Source organism: Globicephala melas, chromosome 2 (genome assembly GCF_963455315.2).
Source record: "Globicephala melas chromosome 2, mGloMel1.2, whole genome shotgun sequence".
Classification (NCBI taxonomy): domain Eukaryota; kingdom Metazoa; phylum Chordata; class Mammalia; order Artiodactyla; family Delphinidae; genus Globicephala; species Globicephala melas.
Window position 1 is genome coordinate 67,487,380 of NC_083315.2, and position 25,194 is coordinate 67,512,573.

Here is a 25,194-nt window from a genome sequence, read left to right on the forward strand (position 1 = left end):
TGGAGCCTTGGATTTAGTATAAAATCCATGAAGTTGAATGAGAAGTGGGATGTTCCATAAATCCAGATATAAAATCCACTTTGTAAGTAACAATGTTTTGAGAAACAGATGGTTAAAAGACTTATCCCAGAAATACACAGAAACTCTTGAGCTCCCCTCTCCCATAAGAAAAACACCTTGGAAAATGGGTGAAGTTCGGTAAAGATCTGACATTTTCAGTAACCACAAGAGGGCAGAATCAGAATACATTATTTAAAGTATAGCAGTAAGAAACTGATGCTTCCTTCAGAGGTGTTATAACCTGGTGTTAGAATACAGTTGATGGAGGGAATGCTTGCCACCTTTTTGATATTTGGACCCTTGGTATGAAAAGTGCTAGGAGCTTTTTTCACAACCATTTGTGCGTTTTTAGTAGGCATGAATATGTTGACCGAGCATGCTAGTGCAGAGAATGTACCCAAACGTTCGTCCTTCCCTACTTTGTCATGTCAGGGTCTTGTTTTGCATCTGGCTTTGTTCCCGTTGGCAGTCTATCCTCGCATTCATAGATCAAGAAATCCCAGTTCCTTAGCGTGAAAAAACACCGTCCAATTTGTTGAAACACCGCTCTGTCTTACGCGCTTTAATTTGCGCAGGCCTCCTGGGAAACCCCTTTCATGTGACTGGGAATCCTCGCCTGCCTGGACCTTCACAGGGCTCCTGTACCATGCACATACGCTGGCAGTAGTCCCTGACTTCAAACGCGGCTGCAGGTTTGCGGGAGCGAAAGCAGCCGCCTGACGCAACACCAGTGGAAGGGTGCTAACAGTGCTGTTCAGCTGAAGCACCTGACACATGCTATCTGACCATTTTTATCTCTAGGTCCTTTACAGCTCCAACGCATTTCGCCTTAGGAATCATCATTGGAGTCTAGGTTTTTGGTTTAAAACCCCCACTTCGTCCGTGGGCCGAGCTCGTCCGCGGAGGAGCGGCTACCCCAGCCGCCAGCAGGAAGCGGCCGCCCCGCCCCAAAGTGCCGCCAGCCCCGCCCGACCCGCTCTTCCGTTTCCGGTAGCGCGGCGCGGAGGTGGCGTCATCTGCGAGTGGCCGGCCGGCCGCCAGCGCGAAGACGCGCGATGTTGAGCCGGCTTCAGGAGCTGCGCAAGGAGGAGGAGACGCTGCTCCGGTTGAAAGCGGCCTTGCACGACCAGCTGAACCGGCTCAAGGTGACGCTGCGCCCCCCACTCCGCTCCTCCCTTCCGTCCCCTCGGCGCCCCGGGCCGCCCGGCTCTCCGCGGAGCCCAGGCGTCTGCGGCGCCCGCCTGCTGCCGCCGGTTAGCCCTTACTCACCCGGCCTTCGCGGCTGGACCTGGTGGCTTACCGGTGCCTGGGGGGCTGGATTTGAGATTGTGGGTCCACCCCTCTAAGAATCTTGATCACGCAGGTCTGGGCTGAGGCTCAGCCATCAGTTTGGCTGGTACACCCTCCCCCACACCGGACCCCTGCAGCCCCGGAAACGCGGACGGCCGCACCACGCGCTGAGGAAGGGAGACCTCCCGCAGGCTCGCCTAGGCTGCCCCTGCCCCCCATCGGCCTCCCCTCCCGAGCCCCTATTCTCTTTACTACCTAGTATGGTCGCTCGATACAGCTCTAGTCTCGCAAAGCCGACCGGCTGGCGGATGCGCCCACTCTGCGAAGGAAAACGGTGAGGCCCTGTGAGAAGAGACCAGCCACAAAGTAGTTCCCGGTAGCTCTTACCCCCGGAGCTGTTACCGACTCCACGGCCTTGACGAGGAGTTGAGATTGACACCCATCAGCGGCAGTTCCCAGGCCTCTGCAGAAGTCACCCCTTTCAGCCTCAGTGACACGCTCCTGCTAATTCCTGTTCGGCACTTCCAGGCTCTCTAAATCCAAGTGAGATGAGGGTTATGAAGGCTGTTTGTAAACTGAGTAGTATTGTCCATTTGCGACCTATGAAAACAGTGCGCTTTCCCTTAGGGTACATGTAATGGCCTGCACTTCTTTATGTTCTCACATCGCCGCAGTGCCTGTACCAGTGCCTAACGTGAGCGTGCTGACGATGGCCGCGGCCAGAGCCTAGATTCCTTTGTGCTCCGGGGAACGCTCCCATTTTCCAGTCTTCCTGCCTTCGATTTCTCATTACGGAGTAGACAAGCTTCAGGTGTGTGGAATCAGAAGACACCTGGCTTTATTTAGCGCATGCTTGTGTTTTCTCCCCTGGGCTGCTAGGTCTGGGGGAGTGGAAGCCTCGGCTCAGCTGGACCACCTGTTCACCCTAGGAGAAAGGGGCTGGAAGCTTTCTGTGCTGTTTCCTTAAGAGGTGGGGAAAGCTCGAGGAGCCCACCCTTCCCTCTGGAGCTTCACAGAGCTTACACTGTTTTCACTTCCTCTCATGATGCCCACAGCTTACAGCGTGCTCAGTACATCTCACCTACATCAGTAGCCCAATGACATAGTAAGGAAAGTGTCCTTGACTCTTCTTTTCCAGGTTGAAGAACTGGCTCTCCAGTCAATGATTAGTTCTGGGAGAGAAGATGAGATGCTGTCTTCTCAACCTGCGCCTGAACAGTCACATGATGTAAGCTTAATCAAGTGTGGGCCTGGGGAGTCCATTCTGCTCTTACGCTGCTTAGCCATCAAAAATTGTAAATTACGTTATCAAGCCCAAAGGACTCTGGGAAGTGGTGTTAAGAACTTTCCAGTTTAATAAACTGGATTGTCTGTATTACTGTTTTAAACAGGGAACATCTACCAGCTAGCTACACTGTGGTTGACTGTACTTTTATATTGCCTCGACCTTCCTATTCATCCACTTTCTCTAGTCACTCCAGTGAACCGGGGAGAGTGTGAAGATCTTTGCAGGAAGATGTCAAAACTCTTGCTGTTCTGTGAATAAGCAAGCTTGGGATTTAAAAATAGAGTGTAGCTTCAGCTACAAAGCCTAGTGCTAAAAAATGAGTTCTTGCCCTCATCATATCCTCCTCTCACCAAATGCCCTCAGGAAAATCATCTTCTAAATATACCATATTTGAACAGTTCTCCCAGATGTGTGTTAAGCATGTAAAACTATTGGAAAGCAGCACATCTAAGCCAGCATAATTCTTATGTAAAAACCATGTTTGTATATCAGGTAATATTCTATCAAATCTAGGGCATTTACTCTGCTCCCATTTTGGCAATGGGGGTTGGGGGGTCAGGGTAGAATTTGGAGAAATAGGAAACTGGCTACAGTTCTTAGTGATAAATATTGCAGATGAATACGCAATTGAGATTTTATTTGAAAACACTAATTTGTTTTGAGGCCAGTGTTCTTCTTACTAATCCATAATGTGTCCTTGACTAAAGCAGATGTTGGTGCATGTAGACAATGAAGCATCAATCAACCAGACCGCACTGGAGTTGAGCACAAGGAGCCATGTGCCAGAAGAGGAGGAGGAGGAGGAGGAGGAGGAGGAAGAATCAGATTCCTGAAGGGGAGAAGAGCCAGGGTTAGTCACAGGAGTTAAGTTCTAAGCCGCAGGAACTTTCTCTCTTCAAAGAATTCTTGCCATGGGCCCTGTAGCCTCCTTTAAAAGGAAGCAAGAACTTTAGGAGGATGTGTAGTTGTAGAAATGGTTCCATCAATAACTCAAGTTTCAGAGTGCTTTAACCAAAATTAGTGACATACAGAAAAGCTGAGATGCAGTGTTTCAATATTGAGCAATATGGGTGGTGCTGTGTTTATATTCTGGTCAGATTCAGTAATTGTGTTCAAAACCAAAAACTTCCTCTGAAATGCTACTGAGAAGGTCTGGCATTTGCAAAAAGGGCAGAGTTTAAATACAAGCCAGCCTTTACAATCAACAAGGCCTCTTTTAAGAAAACCAATTATAAACACTGTTTGCATGCCATTGAACCCTTGTGAGCAGAGCAAGGCCACAGTGTGGGAGAGAAAGATGACAAAGAGGAGGACAGAGGGCCACTTGAGAGCACAAGCTGTTGCCACCTCTCAGTGACATCGTAAAACGGCCTACTAACATGCTTTGTATGGCTGTTACCACATCTAGGTTGAGACATCACTATGGTAAAATGTGCTTAGAAATAAAGATAAATAGTTGTCATGCAGCTTGCTGCTTTCCAGACAGAAACAGAAAAGGGTCAGTTCCCCTGGGGCGAACAATATAGTAGGATGGTTGAAAACCCATTTCTGGACTTAGGAAATGTGCCATTGAAGGATCACTGGGCTTGGGAGGTTGGATTTTGTAATAAAGAGATGACAGTTACAGAGTAAGAGTTGTTAAACTTCGTATTTGAAGTTGAGACTCATTTCTGCATACTGTCCCTTTTCCACTGAATGTACAGACAAGTAGTTGCTTAATTTTATGAAAGTAATTGGCCCTGCCCAGAAAAGCCAAACAAAACACAAACAACCTCCTCAAGCACAGCTCCTTACAAAACTGTTCCAGAAGAGAGCACTGACATATTTGTTAATATTTCATTAAAGTTATTTTGAGCTACTCTTACAGGAAGTAGCCAGAAGTTTAAATGAGCATGTTTCTTGGAAAACACAGTGTGAAAATTATTTTGCAACAAAAAGCATCAAGGTACACATCTTGGGGACTAACTTAAAACATGAGCATGGGTTTTTAAGAGCTAGAAAAGTTGGGTATGAATTCTAGCTTGACCACCAACTGGTTGCTTGCTTTTCACCTTTGCAGCTCACTTTCCCATCTGTAAAATGAGAGTACTCGTATCTGCTCTAGCAGTTTTACAGGTCCTTGTGAGACACTCACAGGCATCCTTTAAAAATCCAACTATTGGCAATTTCCTGGTGGTCCAGTGGTTAGGACTCCGCGCTTTCACTGCCGAGGGCCCGGGTTCAATCCCTGGTGGGGGAACTAAGATCCTGCAAGCCTTGCGGCGGCTGGGGAAAAAAATCTGACTATTATTGGCATCTCAGTAAGGAAGTTTGAGTAAGGAATTTGGCCTGAGGAACTCAAAAAACACAGCAAGAGTGATGTAGGGAACATCATTCTTGAGAATTAGATCATTCTTGGTGAAAAGTACTAGGAAGAAATCTTTTTGACTCTCAAAATGAAATACCTTTGGATGTGAATAGAGGATTTAAAACACCCCTCAAAAGAAATTGACCTTGGAAGTGTTCAGATCCAGGTTTTAGACACCAGGTTGCCCCATTCATTAGTTGGCACACTTTGAGACATTCTCAGTGGTGGTGACATCCTCTCTGTTAGGAAAAGACCCTGGGTGTGAGTAGGGTGTGGGTCTTAAACCTCGTCTGAATGTTTGTGTATTGAAAACATGTAAGTTAGGCTGTTGACCTAGAACGGATGTTAGCCTCGCAGTGAGAAAAAATAAATGACTGGCTGAGGCAGCTGTGTATATATAGCACTGACCAGTTTTTAAAATCCTGGTTGTATCTCAGGCTCTGGTAGATCTAGAGTGGAACTACCTACTCAGGAGATTTACCTAGGTTCTGTTTTTTAATTTGAAAACGAAATAGGTCTTTTATTGTTAAATATATATTTATTTTGGTTTTCTGTCACCTGCTCTCGAAGAAAATGAGGGAAGGCAGCCTCACATATAACCTAAATCTCAGAAGTTACTGTTCAAAGAAAGAAAGGTAGCCAGTTGAGACACAGCTTCATTTTCTGTGGCTTCACTGCCGCCCCCCAGTCAGGACAAACCCAGGGCCAGGCACTTGTTTCCTCTCCAGGAAAGTGTCTCAGGTGTAACTGGAGAGAGAAGGGAAGCCATTGCTCAGTGGAGCATAGCAGCACGGCACAGTCCCGGGTGGAGGCTCCAGTGCCAGTCAGGCACCGGCCGCCCCCCAATCCTACCCCCACCTACTGTTTTTCCCTTGTATAAAAAGACGGAAGGAATCAGTGGCATCTTTTCACAGGTCCACAGGAAAAGTGGTTGAAAGGTAAGGGTGCTTGCTGAGAAGAACTGGACAAAGTCCAAAGATTAGAATTACAGGAAGCCGCATTAGTCCAAAGCACTCAACTTGTCCTCAGTGTGGTATTTCCGCCTCCCAGCCTCCTTCCTGTCGTTGCCTTTTCCCTCTCAGTAATGTGTGGCTGCTAAATGCCTTGATTTCTTATGCACTACAGATATTGAAAATCCCTCCACAAAAGCAGAAATATCTTTCACCCTTTGAATTGATAGTATATTTATTAGAATAAGAGATTAGATTTGTTAAACGTCTGGATTAAAATGGTAAAAGGATTTCCATACAGTTTTTAGGCACTATACACACTGTTGTTTACAATAGCATCAGTACTTGGATTCGGGGAAAGATAAATCTCATACATGTTAATGCCTTGATCCATTCGTAACATTCAGAGTAACTCCACCATTTTAGAAACACTAATCCAAACTTAAAGAGACATAGCACTAAATATCCCACAGGGTATATTTAAAAATAAATACAGAAATACAACCAGAAGTCTACAGATCATCACAGTAGACAGACTGGTGAAGCCCCAGCTATCATGGCAGTGAAGGGCTCTGGCTAGATTTTGATGGAAACTGCTGAATTCTACACCAAAAGCAAAAACATAATGAAATAACATGATATACTCTCTCTGATGCTCATTTTCATAGCAGCAAAGCATGCTTCACATGCACTGCCTGTGAAGGATCTTACAAGGCCCCTTCCTACTCAATTGGAAAGAAGGTAAGCCTGGCAAGAATGAAGTACCACCAAGTGTCAAAGAATCCCGAAAACAGGCAGCCAGCCAGTCACGGTGTGGGAGAGCAGTGCAGTTTTCAGTAAGAAGGACGACCCACAGTCACCAAAGTTTCACTGTAGTTCAACATTGCACGTTTTGATCATCAGCATACACAAAAATAGCCCCAAGCACAAAGCCAGTCCACTCGGGAATAACGATAGTAATAAGAATAAAGATGAAAATATTGAAAATGACACGAGTAGAATTTTGGCACATGCTGTGTTCTTCATCCTTTGTCATAGGTAAAATGCACATCTGAACAGAGACAGGCATGGGAAGGAGGCCCAGAAGCAACATGGCATGCTGCTGGGCAGGGGACTCGGCTCTTCCCCAATGCTTAGATGCCAGCCACGTGGGTGGGTGTGCTGGGCTGGTTAAGGCCGATGGTGGAGCAGAGCCAACCTGCAAAATCCACTTCTTCAGCATCAGATCTCTTGATAAAAGCATGAACCTGTGTGTGAGGAGATGGACAGAAAGTGTATTTAAAAACCAAGGAGGACAATTCAAGAACCCTGGGTCTGGAGGTTGTGCTACATTTGGAAGGTGCTCTGGGAGCCTGCCCTTGGCCAGTTGCAGGCCCAACCCCCTGGCTCTGCTGGTCTTACCCTTCCCCAAGCCCGCTCTCTCTCAAATGGAGACAGCAGCTCTGCCTGCAGTGCCTCGCAGCGTTGTTAAAGGAGCAAAAGAACTGATGAACTTGAAAGCGCATGTTACGCTGACCAGGCTCTACATGGCATGTGAGTTCAGACATTCAGTATCCCACTCCTCCTCCTACCACCACCACTACCATGTAGGAGACAAAGTTACTTGGTGAGGGGACTGAATCAAAGATAGTACTACAAAAAGGCCCTGTCTCCTTGCAGGGGTGGGCTGGCCCTTTTCCCTGGACTCCCGCTGGCTGCAGGGTCATCCCGGCTTTTCCATTAAACTGATAGGAGGACAGGGGAGATATGTTGGGTATCCTGCAGGCCCCTGATCAGCTGGACTACAGTGGTCAAGGCAGAGCAGGGTAAGGGCTCTGGAAGTACTGGATAGATGACTGACAGAGGAGAACAAATGAGTAAGCAGGTGGCAGTGTAAGAATCTGAAATAAATGACTTACCATGAGTTGCTTCAAATCTGCTCTCTCTGCAGGGTTTTTTATTAAGCTTAAAGGAAGAAAGAGTGTGAGAGCTCTTGCTTGGCACTGGTTCTAATTCAGATTACTTACATGTGCATGCATGCCCGTCCTCCCCACACCCCATAGGCTCTGAGGAAGAGTGCCTAAGCCTTACCCACCTTCCTGTTCTTAGCAGAGTGTCAACACCCACAGCAGGTTAATAAACGCTTGTTGAATTAAACTAAGGCCAAAAGGCAATATGCCAGTCCCGTTACAGTAAGTGCTGAGCGCAGCAGCTGTTTTGCCCACTGCTAGAGTCAGATAGGTCACCAACGTCCTAGCACTCTGGATGAAGGGCAGCAGCTGAAGGGTAAAAGGCAAAGCTGTGCTCTCCAAGATGGATGCGGAGCCTGACAAAACCAAAGTACTTTCAGAGAACAGGAGGTGACTTACCATTTATTCACAAAATCTTGAAATTCCAGACCGAATACTCCACTGGGCAATTTTGGAGGAGGCTGCAGTACATGTGAAGACATAAGAAATGCCCGGTGTCCTGCTCCACCCGTCTCTCCCTTCCCCACTCCCACCTCTGGGCAGTGCTGCCCTTATCCAGTCAAGGAAAGGCACGGGTGAGAGGCCAATGGCTGCTACCGGGTTACCCTGTTGGAACCATCAATCTCAAACCAGTCAGAACTGGGGCCAGGTCAGTGTTCTGAGCACTCACTTGTCTAGTGACTGAATAAATCACTGTTCCTCTCTGAGCCTCAGACGACCCTTCTGTGAAACGAGGAGGTTGGGCTTAACAATCCCTGGGGCCCTTTTTAGCTCGGAGGCTCTACCACTACATCTTGGAGTGTGGCAGGGAAACAGAACCATCAATTACCAGGAACAGCAGCTAGGGGGTGTGCAAACCACTAGGCATAGCCCAGCCCGGACAGCACCTGTAAGGCTGGCTAAATAATAAAATGTTTACCCCTCCTGAGCTCTGAAGGAGCACACAAAGGTTAAAAAAACATTAACTGGCAGAGAGCTGGGTCTGGAAGAATGTTACCTACACACTCACTGCAGGAATGAGGGTGTTTGCAGGTATCAGAGCAAGCACACTGGCAGTAGCCCTCGTCTTTCCAGGGTGTATGGTGGAGATCACACAGGGCAAGGCCCTGGGGCACCCTGCTCATGCACCACACAGCCCCCCACCCTTCTTGTGACCCGTACTGGAGTTCTGTGCAGCTTCCTTGTGAGCTGACTCCCAGACACTGCTCTGATGTGTAACCCAAGTCACCAGGTGATTGGAGACTAAAAATCAAACACTAACGTTACCAGAGGAGTCCAGCCTAGTCCTCTTCCCCTGAACGCCTTATCAGAACAGCAGGTGAATAAGCCTGATCCCAGGTCATGGCCTAAAGCCCAGCTTTTGGGGCCCACGGTGCTGAGGGGGGACGAAGGGACTATTCAAGGGAGAGGCCAGGCAAGGGAGGGGCTGTGTGCCAGCAGAGTGTGAGGTGCAGGCCACCTGTCACCACTGTGCAGCCCAGCCTCCTGGGAGGTAGGATGGAGGCTAAGAGGAGAAGGTGGGAAGGAAGGAAGAGCGCTAGGGGGGACGGGCCTGAGCTGCTTTTCATCTTGGAGCCTGTTTCCTTAGCTGTATGAAAAGGATAACAAAACCAACCTGGCCCACCTGAGCAGTGCTTGGAGCACTCAGTAGGAAAATGAATGTGAAAATATCTAAGAAATCGGTGCACACTAGGTGACTGGCAACGATTTGACCTCAGCCATCCCTTCCCTTAATGTGGCTCCCACCCAGCACGACCCAGTTTAGGTCCCAGCAGGAGAGGATGGCTTTCCTAACACAAATGCAACACATTCTGCCTTCCTTGAGTCCTTAAGCAGCCTGGATCAGATCCCGAACTTGCTGTGTCCCACAGTGCTTAGCATAAAGCTGTGCAGCCAGGCAGTAAAGAGGGCTGAACTAAGCTCTCCAGTAGACTGTGAACCAGTGACAGTGATTTTTTAACTGCTGGGGTGAGCCAGGATTTTCCCCGCTGAGTTTGTAATGAACAAGGGGACCTATCTGAGCCTTTGGGGGTCTGGTTTTAGACATACTGGTGTACATATTTCACAAATAATATATCTTCTTTGTATTAAAGTTAGCCAACAGCAATCGAATCACCTGTTATTCCATCACTTCAAGATAATCACTATATCATATTACTTTCCAGGCTTTATGTGCACATACATGCGTACATAGATTTCTTTAAAGAACCAATCATGGTATACATACTATTTTATAATCTGCTTTTTTCACACAACTAATAGTGGATATTTTCCATATCTCTTTCTGCACTGTCACTTTTTATGTTCATTGCTTTATATGGAGAAAACCATATATTGCAGTTACACATGCATTTACCTTGCCTCCCCTACACAATCTAACAGTCTTTAAGACCTGAGACTGTTTTTCCATTTGTGGATCCCCATGTCACTCCTACCGCCACCCCACAGTGCTCAGCACATAGCAAGTGCACAAGAAACGCTAGGTGAAAAGAAGGAAATGCCTGGTGAACGAAGGATGAGAATGGAAATGGGCAGGGGGCGGCTCCTGAATCTGAGAGAGGAGGAGGGACTCAGAGCCGCATGAAGACGTTCCTGGGGAAGGGACTTCTGCAGCCTCTAAACCAGCCACTCAATTCCAGGATCATGATGCACAAACCAGGACACACAAATCTTGAAGCCCAGGCAGCCCACACTGTGGCAACAGTTCAGAGGTTTCCCAGACAAATCAACTGTGAGTTTTTTTCTTAGGAGGAGCAAATAAATTCCAAAAGCCATGCAGTACCTTACCTCATTGACTATGTAATCCAACAACTCAAAAATTGCCATGGGAGGTCGGCTGTCCATTCCATAAGCTACAGATTTTATAAAAAGAGAAAAGAAAACACTTCTCAGAAACAGAAGGTTATTTGCCAATATGAGGCTAGGGGTGGGCATGGACCCTAGTGACTAGAACAGAGTCGTGGACGATAGAGACAGAAGAGCCACAGATAAGGCCTGAACGCAGAGGGGACCAGCCAAAGCCACGGAGTCAGCTGACCAGGGTTGGAGTCTGGGCTCTGCCGCATCCAAGCTTTGTGACCTTAGGTAAATCAGCTGACCACTGAGCCTCGTTTTGAGTTTTGTAGAGATGGGTAAAAATTATGTCCGCCTTTCTCCCCTTCCCTACACTGAAAGAGGAGCAAATGAGATAAAAACTAAATCCTTTAGAGTTATTTAGTTTTCATTTTCCCTGAACTTGGGTCTCTTCCTCTTGGCTCTCCGGGGCCACAGCCACCAGCCCCTGCAACAACCCGCCATCGGCTACCCCGCCCCCTCCTGTTTTTCCTTTCATACATGCCCTCTCCCATGTGGGCCTCATGGAGGTAAAGACCAGGTCTCCCTGGTCGGACAGGAATGTCCTAGCAGGAGCTACATCAGAAGATGATAGCTGGGCCAGGATCTTCCCATACCAGGTTTCCTTCACAGTTCAGAAAGGCAGGCAGTGCTACACAGTGCTTACCACCTCAGAGTCAGACTTGGCCACTTACAAATAAATGCATGTGGCGAGTCAAGCACTCTGTGCCTCAGTTTCCTCACATCTAAAATGGAAATTTGAGTAGTGCTCACACACGACTGCTATTAAAATTAGACAACGCCAGGCAAATCGATGGAGATGGAAAGTAGACTGGTGGTTGCCCGGGGGTCTGGGTGGGGCAGCTGGGAGTGATTGCTAATGGAGATGGTTTCTTTCTGGGATGATGGAAATGTTCTTGAATTACACAGTGGGATGGTTGTACAACATGGAGGAATATACTAAAACCCACTGAACTGTACATTTTAAAATGTGCGGTTTATGTTATGTTAATTTTATCTCAATTTTTAAAAAAAATCTACCTAAAACAAAGTCATGATTTTTAAAATTAGACAAGACATAAAAAATACTAGGCGCAGTACCAGGAACACAGTGGGCACTCAACAAATGGTAGGAAGTTGTTGGTAATAATAATTTCCTACACCTGGAGACCCATGCCCCAGCCTGGCTCCAGAGACAGAGAATCAGCCCTCCAGAAACCCCTGACAGCAAAAGACCACCCACAGGCCAAGCTGGGGCCACACCAGGCCACTCACAGCTGAGGGGCCTTCCGGGAGTCCTTGGCCGGGGCGGTGTCTCAGCCGCATCTCCCTCCACCTGGCACCCAAACACCAGCTCCAGCTCCTTGGCATCTGGAGGAGGGATGGGATACCTCCCGACCGCCATCTCAACCAGAGAGAGCCCCATGCTCCAGATGTCCGACTGCACCGAGTAATGAGTCCCCTGGAGTCTTTCTGGCTGCAGGAGAGACAGACACATTTATCACCTGTGAGCTAGCTTGGCCCACGCAGAAGAGGGATGGGTGAGTCCTCATGAATACCTGGGGCTTCCTGCCCCTTTGAGGCTTGCTTGCACTGCAAGAGAGTGCAGGGCTGCCCTGCTTGGTCCCAGCCCTGGGTCCACTGATGCATTTTATCTTCTTCTGCCCCTTCCTCTCCAGAGCTCACATCCTGTTTCAGGACCTCCACTAACCTCTTTAATTTGGCTTCCCACCTGCCCCCAAATACTGTATCTACCAAATCCTACCTGGCTCCCGTGGGTCTGACCCCTAACTCCTGTCTCCCCTATAACCTGCCCTGAACTAACAGCATCCTACCCAGCTGGGCCCTGGCTAAGCTTCAGCTGTGGCTCCAGCTTTGCTCATCCTCATCACTGTCTTGCATGTGCAGGACAGCTTATCCAAAGCCCAGCATGAGAGGCTCATCTTGAGTCCTGAGTCCAAAAACATGAAGCTTCTGGAACATGGGTCATGAATGAATGGGTAGAAAGAACACTGGCCTTGAGAGTAAGGGTCATGGGTCATGAATCAGTGGGTAGAAAGAACACTGGCCTTGAGAGTAAGGAAAGCTGAGTTCTAAGACCAGCTTTGCCACTAACTCACTGTTCTTGGGCAACATCGAAGAGTAGAAAAGGCAAAGGATCTGGGTTCAAGTCCCAAGTCTGGGACTTACAAGCTAGGTGATCCTGAGCCTCAGTTTCCTGGGGCTAATGAAATGGGACTAACAACATAACAAAATGGGGCTAATGATGATAGTAACAACATAACAAAATACCTGCTCTACTAACTAGGGCACTGGAAAGGTCAAATCAAATGAAAATGTATGTTAGATGTTGCAAAATGTTATGCAAATATGAGTTGTTATTGGTGAGAATAGTCAAAGAGAAAGAAATACTATATATAGTGCTATACAAAGCATTATTTTTACTGAGCATTCATTGAAATAGTACATGTATTTCAAGAACCCTACCAAAAAAAAAAATCTTTATTCTAATCGTTGTGCACTTATTTAGACATCAAATTCATTTCACCCATAGGATTTTTCACTAACCCCAACACTGAACTATTTTGGAACTGACCATGTAACCGCAAAAACCCAAACCAGTAAACCCTGGATCAATGTAAGTTCCAGGGCCTATTCATCGATTTTGAACTCGATAGATGGCAGCTGAGTAGCCCAGGGTGCTAGCTGCTCAGTTTTTAGACATTTATGGAAGAAGCTGAAGAGCTGATGGGCTTCATGCCTTTAGCCACTGGAATGGAGGGGGTGGCGATGTGGGTCAGCGCCAGGTAAGTCATGTTACCAGTGGCTGGAGCCAGTGTGGGCGGGGGACAGACAAGAAGGAATGAGGGTGTGAGCAGGACCTTCCACACAGGGCGGCCAGGAGCAGCTGCCGAATCTTACCTAAGAGGCAAGTGAGAGCCTGCAGTGCGAAGGGGGACTGACCGGCAAGGAAGCCCGGCTTTCAACGCCGGCTCTGCAAGGTGAAGTGGGCAGGTCACTTCACCTCCCCAAGTCTACGTTTCCTCGTCTCTAAAATGGGTACACTAATCTTTACTTCACGGGACAACCATATAGATCAGAGGATCACCACTCCAGGATGTGAAAGTCCTTGAAGAGTGTACAGAAAACACAACGCGCTAAGATGCCCTGAGCCCCCGTGTCGGCCCCTCCTTCCACCTCCGCGAAGGCCTCCCACTCACTCCAACTAATGCTCCTCTACTCTGCCCTGGCCAGCACTCACCCAGAGCCACATTTCCCCTTTCTGAATCGTACTCACGAGCATGTTAGCCATTTACTCACCCATTCAGTCAACCAAACATTCACTCACTTGCCAAGAATTCCCTGAACATCTACAGCGTGCCAGGAGCCAAACCAGACCCTTGGGACAACAGAGACACCTCCGGCCCTATCCCTGTCCCCCAGGGAGCTGGTTGTATGGCGGAAGCAAAAGAACATGCCAATGTCACTCCTGGGCTCAGTGGAAGCCAGCAGGGCTAGAAGCAGGAAACACCAGGTAGGTGTGCTGTGGTGAGAGATGGGCAGGTAACTGGGAGACATGCAGTGAGGAGGGAGAGAAGAGGCTGGACTGGGGAGACAATTCTGAATAGACTCACAGGAGTTGGGGGTTGCTAGATGCTAAAAGGATGGGGAGCTGGGAAGAGAGGTTAAAGGCTGATGCTCAGGTTTCTACCTTGAAAAACTAAGGAAACAGTGATGCCATTTACTGCTAATGGAAATGGTGGGGCAATGTGGGGTGGGGGCATGTCTGGGCATGTCAGTCTGAGCGTCTGAAGACGATCAGGCAGAGGTCCTGAGGGTAGCTGGAGCTCAATGTCTTCAGAATGGAAGCCAAGCTCTGGGAAACATCCAAGTGCCAGTGAGAGCTGAAGCTGTGATCCTACTATCTCTTCCACTGAGTCAGGGCCCCAGGGCCCCAACCATGCTCCAAGGCCTGTGAAAGGCCAAGACCATCTCCCCATCAGACTTTGATCTCCTCTGGGAGGGGACCACAATGCCTCATCCCTCGTTCTTTCTCACCCACCCCCATCACCCAAGCACAAGGGTCTGGCTCCGTAGGGGAAGGCACCCACTTGGCTTCTATTCCTGATCAGATAAGAAGCTGGAAAAATGGAACGAAGTGCTCATACCGACATGTAGGACCTTGTGCCCACGAAGGAGTTGGCCATGGAGTCGATGAGCTGCCCGCTGACCCCAAAGTCACAGAGCTTGATCTCCCCACGGGAGTTCACTAGGATGTTGGAAGGCTTGACATCTGTAGGGAAAAGAAAACAGACAAGTAGAGAATTGACACAGGTAGGTTGGGAAGGGGAAGGTCAGTGCTCCCCAGACAGACCAGCCCTGACCACGAATGCCACGACACACCCCAGCCCCCATCACAGAGCCAGCCCTGGCTTAGGAGCACTGGACACCAAGGCCCCTTATTGCCCTTCGTTCAGGGTTCGAGGAAGGGCTGTCAGCAGAGGAATGACAAGCTGCTGTAGAAGCGGGACAAAAAGCCAGTGTTTTCCACTCTTTGAGAATCCAGACTAGGCCAGATGACCCACAGGAAGGAGTCAGTTACCATGAATAATCAAGATTTCAAGCTCTGTTGTTTCAACTGCCCCTGTTGGCAAGACACAATATCTGCCGCCGGATCATAAGGTAGGAAGACATAATAAGACCTGGATGCTTGCTGAGGCTACAGACCAAAGACTAAAGGAGGATGGGATGGAGGCAGGAACTCCTATTATTTTTTTATTTTTTTGCGGAATGTCCTATAAATATCACTTAAATCTATCTGGTCAATTGTGTCATTTAAAGCTTGTGTTTCCTTATTAATTTTCTGTCTGGATGACCTGTCCATTTGTGTAAGTGAGGTGTTAAAGTCCCCCACTATTATTGTGTTATTGTCGATTTCCTCTTTTATAGCTGTTAGCAGTTGCCTTATGTATTGAGGGGCTCCTATCTTGGGTGCATATATATTTATAATTGTTATATCTTCTTCTTGGATTGATCCCTTGATCATTATGTAGTGTTCTTCCTTGTCTCTTGTAACATTCTTTATTTTAGATTCTATTTTATCTGATATGAGTAGTGCTACTCCAGCTTTCTTTTGGTTTCCATTTGCATGGAATATCTTCTTCCATCCCCTCACTTTCAGTCTGTATGTGTCCCTAGGTCTGAAGTGGGTCTCTTGTAGACAGCATATATATGGGTCTTTTTTTTTTTGTTTCCATTCAGCGAGCCTGTGTCTCTGCGTTGGAGCATTTAATCCATTCACATTTAAGGTAATTATCATTATGTATGTTCATGTTACCACTTTCTTAATTGTTTTGAGTTTGTTTTTGCAGGTCCTTTTATTCTCTTGTGTTTCCCACGTAGAGAAGTTCCTTTAGCATTTGCTGTAGAGATGATTTGGTGGTGCTGAATTCTCTTAGCTTTTGCTTGTCTGTAAAGCTTTTGATTTTTCTGTCGAACCTGAATGAGGTCCTTGCTGGGTAGAGTAACCTTGGCTGTAGGTTTTTCCCTTTCTTCCATTTAAATATATTGTGCCACTCCCTTCTGGCTTGTAGAGTTTCTGCTGAGAAATCAGCTGTTAACCTTATGTGAGTTCCCTTGTATGCCATTTGTCGCTTTTCCCTCGCTGCTTTCAATAATCTCTTTGTCTTAAATTTTTGTCCGTTTGATTACTATGTATCTCTGTGTGTTTCTCCTTGGGATTATCCTGCCTGGGACTCTCTGCACTTCCTGGACTTGGGTGGCTATTTCCTTTCCCATGTGAGGGAAATTTTTAACTATAATCTCTTCAAATATTTTCTCGGGTCCCCTCTCTCTCTCTTCTCCTTCTGGGACCCCTATAATGCAAATATTGGTGCGCTTAATGTTGTCCCAGATGTCTCTTAGGCTGTCTTCACTTCTCTCCTTTCCTTTTTCTTTATTCTGTTCCATGGCAGTGAATTCCACCATTCTGTCTTCCAGGTCACCCATCCATTTTTCTGACTCAGTTATTCTGCTATTGATTCCCTCCAGTGTATTTTTCTTTCCAGTCACTGCATTGTTCATCTCTGTCTGTTTGTTCTTTAATTCCCCCAGGTCCTCGCCAATCATTTCTTGCATCTTCTGGATCCCCGCCTCCATTTCTTTCCGAGGTCCCGGATCATCTTCACCATCATTATTCTGAATTCTTTCTTGGAAGGTTGCCTATCTCCACTTCATTCAGTTGTCCCTCTGGGGTTCCATCTTGTGACTTCATCCGGTACATACTCCTCCGCATTTTCTTTTTGTTTATCTTTCTGTGAATGTGGTTTTCATTCCACAGGCTGCAGGATTGTAGACCTTCTTGCCTCTTCTGTCTGCCCTCTGGTGGATGAGGCTATCCAAGAGGCCTGTGCAGGCTTCCTGATGGGAGGGGCTGGTGGTGGTTAGAGCTGTGTGTTGCTGTGGTGGCGGAACTCCTATTATCGACCTCATGCACAGAGCATGTGGGTTTTATAAATGTGTGTGCCAGGGGCTGGGAGCCAGCTTTTGATTCTCTTTCACTGAAGTCACATCCCTAACAGCCTGCTCAACTGCACCTACCTGTTAGTCAGGGAGAGTCTCTTGCTACCAAGGCCAGAGAACTAGGGAGGCCTGAAAGCCGCTCCTCAGGGTGAAGGCAGTGCCCCCAGCACCAGCCCCATTCCCCTTCCCTGCACTCGGACCAGCCCCGCGGCCTGCCCTGGCTCCCATCACCAATATTAGTCCACTGGCTCTTCCCTTTGCCAAGAGGTGAATTTCCAAATGTTTTTCTTCTACCATCTCCTCTGATTCAAACAACTGCCCCGTGAAGCAGGCAGAGCAGAGCCAAGGATTCTCACTTACTGAGACTTGGTAAAGGTCCCCAGGGCTTTGTGGACAGACATCAGCAAAGCAAACAATGAGGCCGGCTCAAGAGCAGGCCAAACCCAGGAGCAAAATCGTAAACCCTGCCAGGGAATCTTTGACGGAAGTAATACAGACACTATATAGGACATCTGGAGAACCAGAGGAAAAAAATGAAACCCCCATAATTCCAACCTACCAGAGCCACTATTAACATTTTATTATTTTCCCCTTCAATACGCATATGAATGTGTTTATTTATCCTTAAACAGATTCTAACAGATCCATTTAAGTATCTTTCCAAGCGTAAACTAAAAAAAAAAAAAAATCACCCTCTCATATCCCAGTAAGTCCTTCACCTGCCTACCTCCACCCAGCCCCTCATCATCCCCAGCCTGGGTCAGGTCCTAACCACAGGCCCCAGCCAGCTCTAGCCTCTCTCCACCCACCACAGGCTCCACCAGGGCAGGGATGTTGGCTATCTGCCTCGCCCCTGTAACTGCAGAGCTAGGACGATACCTGGTACATAGGAGGTGCTCCAAAATGCCTGTGAATGAATGGAGATAAACTCACCATGTACACATGCACACACTCAGCACCATGGGTACTGTCTTTCTAAGACCCAGCCCTCAACGTGTCACAAGACACGACAGCACAGGATGCGAGATCTTTCCAAAGCCCTTGGCAACCTCCCGTGTCTCTCATATAGAGACTCTCAGAACACAGGCGTCAGAAAGAGCCTTACAGGGCATCTGGTTCCTCCCCTTCATGGTGGAGACGAAAAGCCTACAGTCCAAAGGGATCCAGGAACTCGTCTGAGGTCACACAGCAAAAACTGGATAGAACAGGAACCAGAACTCAGACCTTGTGATGCCTGGACCTGTCCACTCCCCACCCTCCCTGCTGCCACATCACTCATTCCCGTGTCCACTGAGCTCCTGCCACATGCCGGCACCACGCACGTACCTGGGACACAACAGCCAGCAAACTAACCCAGTTCCCACTGTCACAAAGCTTACACTTTAGTGTGAGGAGACAGACTAAGAAAACCAACAAACCAATGTGCAGCGTCAGGTGGTCTCAAGTCCATGAAGAAAATAGTAACAAAACCTGGTAAGAGCCCAGACAGTGAGGGAGCTGTGGCTGCGACAGGGAGATGAGGGAAGGCCTGTGTGCAGGGACGGCCCTGGAGCACTGACCTGGGGGAAGTCACGCGGTGAACCGTTCGGCCTCCTGGAGAATTATTTCAAACACACAGGGAGGTTATAAAATTCAGGGGCTCAGGAACGAACTTTTCCTTTGTTTCTTCCCAAGCCTGGGATTAGGACCGGCCCCGACAAACACTTCCCGCCGAGGAGCCCCTGGTCCTCGTCTCCACAGCACCGAGACCCTTCTCCAACAGAGGACAGATGCCTGACCCTGGGGGCCGGTGTTCAGTGTGTGCGAAGTGAGGCTGAGTAACAGGCCGGAGCCGGGAGAGCTGGGCACAGGGAGGCGCCCCAACATGAGTCCCTCCCTCCACCGAAGAACGTCCCAGCCTTTCCTTCCTGCAACTGGACCACGAAGCCCTGAGCTCCCTCACCTTCCAATGTTCCCATGGCCGGTTTAGAATTGACCTGCTAGGCCTTGTTATAAAGCAAAAGAGTGGCACTGGCTACAGAGACAGGGGACCTGTATTCAAATCCTGGCCCTGCCGCCTGCTCTACGTGCAGCCTTCAGCAAGTCCCTTCACTTCTGTAGTCTGTGGTCTGCGTATCAGTAAAGCAGTGATAACAATCCCAGCTCTCGCAACCTCACCAGATGGAGACCAGGATCAATCGAATGAACTGTGGGCATTTAAATAGCACACACGTTACAGGATCACAAAAAATGATTCTTTCACGGGTTGCCCTCTAAGACAGGCAGTTCACAGCACCAGACACCCACTCCCTCACTCCCCACTGCTGCTCAGACACCACTCTCCAGGCCACAACTGCTGCTCCGGAGCGGCTGCACTGCCTCTGTGACTGTCCTTGTATCTGATTTCTAGTCACATGGCAAGCCAGCCTCCTTTTTTGCAGACTTATATAACGCCACTTTCCTCCCTCCCTGGCTGTGGCTCCTGCTTCCGCCACCTGCCCCAGGGAACTTCGCTGCCTGGGAGGCTGCAGAGATCCATGCGGGTGGGGGCCAGAGTGGAGCAGAGGGAAACCCTCAGGGGGGGTCTCCCTGCTTGGACCACATCCATCCTGGAAGGCAGATGCACACACAGGGCCCCTCCTGGTGACCCTGAAGGCCTGACAAGAAGTTGCTTGGAGACCTGGGCACTCCACTCCACTCCAGAGCGTGTGGCCAGAGCAGCCAGGCCAGGACATGCTCCTTCCCGGCAGCCCCGGCCAAGTCGGGCTCTTCTCTACGGGCAGAAAAGAGGTCAGATAAGGCCAGAGAGATTGTTTCCTCCAACTGTCAGCCTCCTGCATTTGCTTCCCACAGTCACCGCCTCTCCTTCCTCTGCTCCCATGCCCAGCAACTCCTCCCCCAGCCTGTCTTGCACAGTGACCGGCACTCCTCCCGTGGGACAGCCCCCCGCACAGAGCCTGCCTCGCAGTACAGTCCAGGCCCCTCAGCCTGCCCTTCCAAGCCCGCTGTCCTGCTCACTTCTGCAACTTCTTGCTGCAGCACGTCTCCACCCTCCCCAGGCTGGGGCTCGCCTGCCTCTCTGTGCTGGTCCCCACCCCTAAAACCTCCTCCTTTCCCACCCACCCATTCACCTCTACATCCAGGCGCCTGGTTCTTTTGAGTGCCCTTCCCAGCATGGAATACTGCCCTGCTTTGGAGCCCTGGGAGGTTTAATCGGACTTTTCCTGCCACATCTTCCCTAGCAGCAACCTCAAACATTGTTCACATCACAGGCGCAAGCCCTCTCTACTCCCCGAGGCCTCTTCAGGCCTTGGGTCCTCTTTCTGACCCTCCAATACTAGGAGAGTGAGGCTGGGAGGAGCCCCAGCGTGTGGTGGGACACTCTGTATTCCGCAGCAAGCACCCACCGCTCTCTGAGCTCCCAGGCTGACAAGCTTCCCTAGGAAACCTACAAGATGCTAAGGTCTGAGACCCAGATCCTGCCCCGGCTCTGCAGCAACGAAGACGGATAAACCTTCCTTCTTCAAAAATGATTAAGGAGGTGTTATGAAAAAACTAAGTGGAAGAAAGTATTTTCTTCTCTGATATTTTCTACACCAGAAATAACCACTATTCAAAGCCTCCTGATATTTCCCCCATGAGCACATGATATTAACTTGACGTCTGAGCATTTTCTTTCTTTTTTAAATTTATTTATTTATTTATTTTTGGCTGCGTTGGGTCTTTGTTGCTGCGCGTGGGCTTTCTCTAGTTGGGGCGAGCGGGGACTGCTCTTTGTCGCGGTGCACGGGCTTCTCATTGCGGTGGCTTCTCTTGTTGCGGAGCACGGGCTCCAGGCGCGTGGGCTTCAGTAGTTGTGGCTCACGGGCTCCAGAGCGCAGGCTCAGTAGTGGCACACGGGCTTAGTTGCTCCGCGGCATGTGGGATCTTCCCGGACCAGGGCTCGAACCCATGTCCTCTGCACTGGCAGGTGGATTCTTAACCACTGAGCCACCAGGGAAGCCCCGACTTCTAAGCATTTTCTACTCCTCTTTGGATTAAAGAACTCAGCAGGGTCACCTGTTTATTCTATAAACACTAGTAAAGTGCCTGCACTGAGCTATGAGTAAAAAGGACAGGTCCCTGCCCCTGTCCAGGCTGCCACCACCAGGGGAGACAGAACTCAACAAATTAGAAGCCAGCCAACCTCGGAACACACCACAACAGCTCTGGTTCACTGAGCACCTACTATGCCAGGCCTTTTAAATATATTGTCTTCTTTAATCCTCACAACAATGGTGTGAAGTAAGCATTATTAACCCCTGTGCACAGACGAGAAACACTGAGGCCCAGAGTCTGGGAGTTATCTGTCAAAGTCACAAAGTAAGGTAATGGCAGAGGCCAGAGTAGAAGCCATAGATTGTTTATCCAGAGGCTAGCTAATCTGGGTCTAAACAACAGAGCAAATGGCAAACCACAGTGGGTTGTACTCCGAAGTTTCAGAAAAGCCATTACTAAGTTGTGGGTGAAGGTGGTCAGAAGGCACAAACCTCCAGTTATAAGATGAATAAGCCCCAGAGACGCAATGCACAGCACGGTGACTACAGTTAACAATACTGTGTTGTATACTTGAAAGTTGCTAAGAGAGTAGATCTTAAAGGTTCTCATCACAAGGAAAAAATTGTAACTATGTAAGGTGATGGATGTTAACTAGACTTCTTGTGGCCAATCACTTCACAATATACACGTATATCAAACCATTATGTTCTATATCTGAAACTACGACAACGTTATATGTCAACTGTATCTCAATTTTTTAAAAAGTTGTGGCTGGGAAGCAGGCGGGGGGGGTCACTCACATTACCAATGAAACAAGCTTTATCTGGGAATAGGAGCTGACGTGGGGTAGGCTGAAATCCTTAAAATCTGGTTGTGAGAGAAAATAATTCTGAGCTCCAGTTTAGTGAGCAAAGCGCTTCCTTCTCAGCTCCAGCTCATTATCCTCCTCCTTGACAAGTTTAACTGCAAGAGACGTGCTGACAGCAGGAACTAGAGGCTGTTTCCCACCTCCTGATTAACAAGTGAGTTCAAACAGTGAGCCTTCGGAGCACGTGTGCCAGGTCCTAACAAGCAGCTATTTTTATCTCTCCACTTTCAAGAGTTTTGCAACCACGTCCAGCAACTGCATTTCAATTTCTGCTTCCCTCCCAAGATTCAGTAGGTTTTTTTTGTTCTTTCTTTTTAACTTTTTATTTTTGGCTGCGTTGGGTCTTTGTTGCTGCGTGTGGGCTTTCTCTAGTTGTGGCGAGTGGGGGCTGGTCTGTGTTGCGGTGCGTGGGCTTCTCATTGCGGTGGCTTCTCTTGTTGCGGTGCGTGGGCTCTAGGGTGCACAGGCTTCAGTAGTTGTGGCATGTGGGCTCAGTAGTTGTGACTCACGGGCTCTAGAGCACAGGCTCAGTAGTTGTGGTGCACAGGCTTAGCTGCTCCGAGACATGTGGGATCTTCCCGGACCAGGGATCGAACCCGTGTCCCCTGCATTGGCAGGCGGATTCTTAACCACTGTGCCACCAGGGAAGTCCCTGATTCATTAGTTTTGAAATGCTTTCATTTTCTACCTTTGTGCACCCCTGTCTGCAAATGCAGTGCTCATCCCTGACCCAAAAGGCACACAAATGCTGACCATTAAACAAGAGATGATGTTGCAAGAGTTCAGGATTTGGTTTTCATCAGCACAAATTTGAAATCAGGTAGTAACAACAGCTACAGCAAAAGGTATAGGGGTTACAATAAAGGGAGAGGGAGAGAAGGGAGAGAGAAAAAGAAAAGGAGGGCTTCCCTGGTGGCACAGTGGTTGGGAGTCTGCCTGCCGATGCAGGGGACACAGGTTCATGCCCCGGTCCGGGAGGATCCCACGTGCCGCGGAGCGGCTGGACCCGTGGGCCGTGGCCCCTGGGCCTGCGCTCTGCAACGGGAGGGGCTGCAGCGGTGAGAGGCCCGCTTACCGCAAAAAAAAAAAAAGAAAAAGAAAAAGAAAAGGGAAAGGGGGGCAGTAAAGGCAAGAGTTTATGGATCCTGGATTCCCTGATCTCTCATTTCTAATGAACCCATACTAATGCATGGCAGAGCAGCCCTATATTATAGATATGGAAATTAAGGCTCAAGTAGAAGCCACTTGCCAAAGACCACAGAGTAACCTTCCCATTAAAAGAACATGCCTTAGAGCAGTACACTTCCCCTTCTAGACTATGCGGGCGACTTCAGGAGACAAGCAGATATTCAGTCTATCACAAAGCCAATCAACCACCTGTGGGCAGAAAAACAACACTGGCTAACTTGGATGCTTGTCATCTGTACTTCAAGAAAGAGAAATTAGCTAAAAACCTGCTTTGACCTGCTGAAAGCTAATTTTGCTCAGCAGGAGGAGAGGAAATTTTAAAAAAAGATGGAAAAAGGAACGGTAGAGGTAGGTCAGAGATCTGTTCATTTTTAAATGGAAAAGTGGGAGAGAATTTCTAATAATATCACCATAGTTATGGTGAGCCAAGCTGCACCAAAGTAAGGCATTGCCATTTGTGCCTGGGTCAGGGTCAGCACGATTCACCCGTGAAGTCAAGGTCACTCACCAGTCGTTCCTAGCTTAGCTTGAGACAGGCCCTAAAGGAAATGCCTAGGAAGTCATTCGCTCTTGCCAGGTAAGGACAAATGTAAGCTAAGTGGAGCGGGAACATCCTGTGTAACCTACTGAGAAGGACCCTCCCCACCACATACACTAACTGGGAGAAGTGCTCCTCCCTGACTCCAACCAGCTGCTCCAGGTGGAGCGTGACAATCGGAACCCTGTCCCCTGACGCAGGCTGGGCCACTCCCAATTCCCCCATCCCCTGGCATGGTGATCTGGCGGGTCTGGGTATGTGACCAGTATTAGTCCAATTAGAGCCCTTCCTTAGGATTTTCTAACAGAAGCTGGGAAAAGATCTTGCCTCCCTGATAATGAGACTAAAGCCAGAGGCAGTGGTTCCCATGTGGTAGAGACGGCTGGCCTGAGAGAATAAAGCCAACATCAGAGAGAAACAAATGAGAGAGAATTAGCAGGTTTCAGGACATTCCCCCCCACCCCCCACCCCTGCCCACCCCCGGGGATGCCGAAATCTGCAGATGCTCAAATTCCTTATATAAAATGATGCAGTATTTGCACATAACCTATGCACGTCCTCTTGAATGCTTTAAATCATCTCTAGATTACTTACAATACCCAATACAATGTAAATAGTTATAAATACAAAGTAAATGCTATGTAAATGAAGTTTTGCCTTTTGGAACTTTCTGGAATTATTTTTTCCCAAATATTTTCAATCTGCAGGTTGGTTGAATCCAAGGATGCAGGTATAGAGAACTGACGGCACACCATAATTGAAGTATAGCAGCTAATGGCATTTGAGTGCTTGGACCCAGTTTTCCCTAAGGCCAGGCTGCATTCTTATTCTTCCTGAGGTTTGGTGAGCTAAGCCAAAAAACAAAAACAAAAAACCCCTTTTATTGTTTGAGCTAATTCGTGTTCACCAACAACCAAGAACCCTAACATCCACTGATTCTTACCATCAACTGGCATCAAAAATTACATTAAGTAGGTACACAGTGTGGTGTGGAAATGGTAGCACCAACTCTGCGGTTAGGCAGATCTGGATTTGAAACCTAGCTCTACCAGCACGAGCTGTGTGACCCTGCAGGAGGCCAAATTACAGAGCCTCCTGAAGCCTGTTTCCTTGGCTGTCAGGTGGGAACAGTAATTCCTACTTGATGGTAGGTACTAAGGGCTCAGTAAATAAGAGGAACTACATATGAGATACACAGCATGTAGAGTTCAATGTCTCTGAAGCTTGGGGGAAAAATAAGAGCTAACATTTGTTTGAGAAAAAACACAAGCAACAGAGAGAATCAGGTCCTGCTGGGTGGGGTTCCTACCTATGTGGGCCCTCCCCAAGCCCCCACCCCACCCCG

General features: G+C 48.4%; 2 protein-coding genes across 5 annotated transcripts in view; one reads left to right on the top strand and one right to left on the bottom strand.

Annotated features, from left to right (window-relative positions):
- Positions 1-50: 50 nt before the first annotated feature.
- SNAPC5 (small nuclear RNA activating complex polypeptide 5) lies at positions 51-4,525 on the top strand. Of its 4 annotated transcripts, none has more exons than XM_030875198.3 (3): positions 51-1,205; positions 2,489-2,578; positions 3,346-4,525. In XM_030875198.3, the coding sequence occupies exons 1-3, from the start codon at positions 1,116-1,118 to the stop codon at positions 3,469-3,471; spliced, it is 306 nt and encodes a 101-aa protein (XP_030731058.1). In that variant the 5' UTR covers positions 51-1,115; the 3' UTR covers positions 3,472-4,525. The 4 variants fall into 4 exon arrangements, with proteins under 4 accessions (XP_030731058.1, XP_030731059.1, XP_069900989.1 ...); XM_030875199.3 differs by having other exon boundaries at positions 3,349-4,525; XM_070044888.1 differs by lacking the exon at positions 51-1,205 and adding an exon at positions 1,654-1,684 and having other exon boundaries at positions 3,349-4,525.
- A 1,627-nt stretch (positions 4,526-6,152) lies between these two features.
- MAP2K1 (mitogen-activated protein kinase kinase 1) overlaps positions 6,153-25,194 on the bottom strand; it is a 79,144-nt gene continuing 60,102 nt past the window's right edge. The window contains exons 6-11 of the mRNA XM_030875197.2: positions 14,886-15,010; positions 11,992-12,193; positions 10,672-10,736; positions 8,284-8,345; positions 7,834-7,879; positions 6,153-7,182 (exon numbers count right to left, since the gene is read on the bottom strand). Coding sequence (XP_030731057.1) covers positions 7,069-7,182; positions 7,834-7,879; positions 8,284-8,345; positions 10,672-10,736; positions 11,992-12,193; positions 14,886-15,010 — 614 coding nt within the window. The 3' untranslated portion in view covers positions 6,153-7,068. The remainder of the gene's footprint in view (positions 7,183-7,833; positions 7,880-8,283; positions 8,346-10,671; positions 10,737-11,991; positions 12,194-14,885; positions 15,011-25,194) is intronic.